This window comes from Babylonia areolata, chromosome 26 (assembly GCF_041734735.1).
Source record: "Babylonia areolata isolate BAREFJ2019XMU chromosome 26, ASM4173473v1, whole genome shotgun sequence".
Lineage (NCBI taxonomy): Eukaryota > Metazoa > Mollusca > Gastropoda > Neogastropoda > Buccinidae > Babylonia > Babylonia areolata.
The window spans coordinates 41,929,129-41,934,255 of NC_134901.1; the positions used below are offsets into that span (position 1 = coordinate 41,929,129).

General features: G+C 46.0%; 1 protein-coding gene across 1 annotated transcript in view; it reads right to left on the reverse strand.

The window, feature by feature from the left end:
* Positions 1–312: 312 nt before the first annotated feature.
* Positions 313–5,127, reverse strand: part of LOC143300548 (uncharacterized) — a 23,961-nt gene continuing 19,146 nt past the window's right edge. The window contains exons 4-5 of the mRNA XM_076614300.1: positions 3,271–3,371; positions 313–757 (exon numbers count right to left, since the gene is read on the reverse strand). Coding sequence (XP_076470415.1) covers positions 349–757; positions 3,271–3,371 — 510 coding nt within the window. The 3' untranslated portion in view covers positions 313–348. The remainder of the gene's footprint in view (positions 758–3,270; positions 3,372–5,127) is intronic.

Consider the following 5,127-nt stretch of genomic DNA (forward strand, 5'->3'; position numbering starts at 1 on the left):
AGAAACATGTTTCAGTTTCAGTTTCAGTTGCTCAAGGAGGCGTCACTGCGCTCGGACAAACCATATACGCTACACCACATCTGCCAAGCAGATGCCTGACCAGCAGCGTAACCCAACGCGCTTAGTCAGGCCTTGAGAGAAAAAAACAAAAAAAAAACAAAAAAAAAACAAAAACAAAACAGAAACATGGTGGTGAAAGAGTTAATTGGATATTAACACCAAAAAAATAACAAAAAGAAACCACCCCCCCAAAAAAAACGAACAAACCCAACAACAAAAACACACCAGGTAGTCGGAAGGTACAGGAGAGGAGGGGACGTGGTCGTCATCACCACCACCACCACATCACTAGCAACCAGACGACGCCGACGCTGACGTGCCCGCCGATGATGAGGAAGTGGGCGACGATGACGAGCAATCCGACAGCACGGCGCTGGCGCCGGCAGACTGCAAGACCGGCAGCAGAGCCTCCAGAGACGACTTGCTGGCCCGCAGAATCTCCGCCACCATGCTCTTACAGTCACAGCAGATGCTGGTCAGGGGGCCGCCCCCACGCCTTCCCCCCACACCCCCGCTCCCCCCGCCCCCTCCAGGCAGTGACTGCGAGCGCTGCAGGAAGGGGCGGGTGTCCTTGACCTTGGTGAAGTCCCCGCCAAAGCTCAGGGAAGGTGGGGGTGGTGAGGGTGGGGGGAGCCGTCCGCTGCCGCTGCCGGAGGAGAGGCCGCCTGGGGAGGAGGTACGACGCGCGGCGTTGGATCTGTTCCCCCCCCCGAAGGGAGGCAGAGAAACAGATGATGATGAGGATGATAGTGATGAAAAGAATAATGCTGATAATGACAACAATATGTCTGTGCATTCTTCTTCTTCTTCTTTGTTCGTGGGCTGCAACTCCCACGTTCACTCGTATATACACGAGTGGGCTTTTACGTGTATGACCGTTTTTACCCTGCCATGTAGGCAGCCATACTCCGCTTTCGGGGGTATGCATGCTGGGTACGTATTTGTTTCCATAACCCACTGAACGCTGACATGGATTACAGGATCTTTAACGTGCGTATTTCACCTTTTGCTTGCGTATACACACGAAGGGGGTTCAGGCACTAGCAGGTCTGCACATATGTTGACCTGGGAGATCGGAAAAATCTCCACCCTTTACCCACCAGGCGCCGTCACCGTGATTCGAACCCTGCATTCATATGTCAATGTTCGGTTTATGCAATTTATTCAGTGCTGGGAAGAACACACAACTTAATGTAAGTAAATTCATAAAACTTGGAAAAGTTGCGTAACTTTTCTTACATCTAAAACACATTTGTCAGTATGTTTAAGTTTGATTTGTTTTCTTGCAAATCATCATCAGCCTGCCCGCGTGTGTGTGTGTGCTTGCGTGGGTGTGCGTTTTTGCGTGTTTCGGAGACATCGTTGGACTGAAGTTGTGATTCAATGAGTACGTATTGTCATTGTATCCTCCACACACCCCCAAAAGGGGGCAAAAGTATTAAATTTCTTTGAATCTTTCTTTGAATCTCTGTGTGTACGTGCATGAGTGCGTGTTGCAGGGACGTGCTTTCTAGACGGCGTCATGGGTGGGTGGGTGGGTGGTTACCAATGTTCAGCTGTATCTGTGTATTCTGGCATGGGTTTTTGTATGTTGTGTGTGTGGGGGGGAGGGGATTTTGTATAAGTGTGTGGGGGAGGGGATTTGTATGTGTGTGTGTGTGTGGGGGGGGGGGGCGGCGCATTTGTGTGTGTGGGGGGGAGGGGATTTGTGTGTGTGTGTGTGTGTGGCGGGAGGGGATTTTGTATGTGTGTGTGTGTGTGGGAGGGGATTTGCATGTGTGTGGGGGAGGGGATTTTGTATGTGTGTGGGGGGGGGGGAGGGGATTTTGTATGTGTGTGTGGGGGGGAGGGGATTTTGTATGTGTGTGGGGGGGACGGGATTTGTATGTGTGTGTGGGGGAGGAGATTTGTGTGTATGTGGGGAGGAGGGGATTTGTATGTGTGTGTGTGTGTGTGTGATTTGTGTGTGTGTGGGGGAGGGGATTTGTGTGTGTGGGCGGGGGGATTTGTGTGTGTGTGTGTGTGTGTGTGTGTGTGATTTGTGTGTGTGTGTGTGGATTTGTATGTGTGTGTGGGGGAGGGGATTTGTGTGTGCGGGGGGAGGGGATTTGTGTGTGTGTGTGGGCAGGAGGAGGGTGCTGGGGTGGGGGGTGATTATGGAGGGGGTAGGGAGGAGGAAGGTGACGGGGGTGGGGGGGGGGGAGCAAAATGTAAAGTGCTTTGAGCAAGATTTCTAGAAAACTTTGCAACATAAATGTGTCTGTTGCTATTACTACTCCTACTACTACAATGATAATCACAATAATGACAATAATAATAATAATAATACTAAGGAGGAGAAGAAGAAGAAGAAGAGGAAGAAGAAGAGGAGGAGGAGGAAGAAGAAGAAGAAAAAGAAGAAGAAGAAGAAGAAGAAGAAGAAGAAGAAGAAGAAGAAGAAGAAGAAGAATGAATGAATGAATGAATGGCATTAGTCAAGCACATTTCTCGAAAAGAATTCAGGCTCAAATGTGCTGATGAATAAAGAGACGTGTACCGCTTCTGTTGGTGACTTGTGTTTAACTGTGCTGTGCTATGCTGTGCTGTGTTGTGGTAAGGTGTGTGGTGTGGTGTGGTGTGGTGTGGTGTGGTGTGTTGTGTTGTGTTGTGCTGTGCTGTGCTGTGCTGTGTTGTGGTAAGGTGTGTTGTTGTGTTGTGTTGTGTTGTGCTGTGTTGTGCTATGCTGTGTTGTGGTAAGGTGTGTTGTTGTGTTGTGTTGTGTTGTGTTGTGCTGTGCTGTGTTGTGCTGTGCTATGCTGTGTTTTGGTAAGGTGTGTTGTGTTGTGTTGTGTTGTGTTGTGCTGTGGTATGGTGTGGTAAGTTATATTGTATTGCACTGTGCTGTGTTGTGTTGTGTTGTTGTGCCATCTTGTGCTGTGCTGTTTTGTGTTGCATTGTGGTATATTGCACTTTCCTGTGTTGTACTGTGGTATGTTGAACTGTACTGTGCTGTGTTGCATTGTGCTTTTGATCTACTGCGATACGTTGTATTGTACTGTGTCGTATTGTGATATGTTTGTATTCTATCGTGTTGTACTGTGGTATGTTGCACTGTACTGTACTGTGCTGTGTTACATTGCGACAACTTGCATTGCACTGTGGGTATGCTGTACAGCATGGTGTGATTTTAATTTTATGACGGAACTGAAGTGAAAACTGTTGAGCCCTCACTGAACGTAGTTGTGAACGAGGGCCAGCGTCTCCTGGCTGAGAGGTGTGGAGCTGAGGGTGTACACCGGAACGTCCTTCAGCTGCTCGGTCGGCATGTACATCTGCAACACACACCTTGCACATCTGTAACCACACACCTGTAGGTATGTAAATCAGCAAATTGCACACCTTGGTACATCTATAACCACACACTGTGTATATCTGTAAACACACACCTTGTACATCTGTAACCACACACCTTGTACATCTGTAACCACACACCTTGTACATCTGTAACACACACACCTTGTACATCTGTAACCACACACCATGTACATCTGTAACATACACCATGTACATCTGTAACACACACACCATGTACATCTGTAACACACCATGCACATCTGTAACACACACCTGTCAATATATATATATATCAGCTAAAACAGTACACCTGTCAAAATGTACAGCTGTAACCAAGCACTGTGTAGATCTGCAACACACACCATGTACATCTGCAACACACCTGTCAATATATATATATATATATATGTATCAGCTTTAACAGTACACCTGTCAAAATGTACAGCCGTAACCACACACCAGGTCCAGCCCCACTCTGAATGGTCAGCATTATTTCACATCCCCACAGCTAGTGCTACACAGCCAGTGCTACACACACACTACCATCAATGATGATGTGCAATAATAATCAGCACCCTCCCTACATAGCCCACAACCTCAGGGTCCTAGCACATTCAACTACACACAGCACAAATCAGACACAGAAATGACGGGCGCAATAGCCGAGTGGTTAAAGCGTTGGACTGTCAATCTGAGGGTCCCGGGTTCGAATCACGGACCCCAGAAAATGGAGTATGGCTGCCTACATGGCGGGGTAAAAACGGTCATACACGTAAAAGCCCACTCGTGTGCATACGAGTGAACGCAGAAGAAGAAGAAGAAGAAGACAGAAATATCATTCTTAAAATGCTATGATACGTGGAGTGATGGCCTAGAGGCAACGCGTCTGCCTAGGAAGCGAGAGAATCTGAGCGCGCTGGTTCGAATCAAGGCTCAACTGCCGATATTTTCTCCCCCTCCACTAGACCTTGAGTGGTGGTCTGGACGCTAGTCATTCGGGTGAGATGATAAACCGAGGTCCCGTGTGCGTGCTTAGTGCAAGTAAAAGAACTCACAGCAACAAAAAGGTTGTTCCTGGCAAAATTCTGTAGAAAAATCCACTTTGATAGGAAAAACAAATAAAACTGCATGCAGGAAAAAATACAAAAAAAATGGGTGGTACTGTAGTGTAGCGACGCACTCTCCCTGGGAAGAGCAGCCTGAATTTCATACCGAGAAATCTGTTGTGATAAAAAGAAATACAATTACAAATACAACCTTGCTAAGACACACACACACAGAAAACAAGAGAGGCAAGGCCTTCAAGACTCACTTGTGATACACTTTAAAAAAAATCCAAGCTTTTTATGTATTGAGTATAATTTCAAAATGTAATGTTTAAGATGAGAAAGATCAGTTTAAAGCAAATTAAGTCCCCTAGCATTAATTACAGAGTAATTTCCCTTTTTTACTATCTGCACCAAAACGTTTGCAAAATAAATAAAACTTCCATGCTTAGCAAAAGAAGTTCCTGTTTGAACAAAAAATGATAATAATGACTGCTCTTGTTGTTGGGTCAAAATATCAGATCAAAGTGCCAAGTTTAGAGAATACAAAAAATATTAATATAACAGTAAATGCAGTTTGCATATAATTAGGCTTCATTTTTTAATTTTTTTGTGCCCATCCCAGAGGTGCAATATTGTTTTAAACATGATGACTGGAAAGAACTGATTTTTTTCCTATTTTTATGCC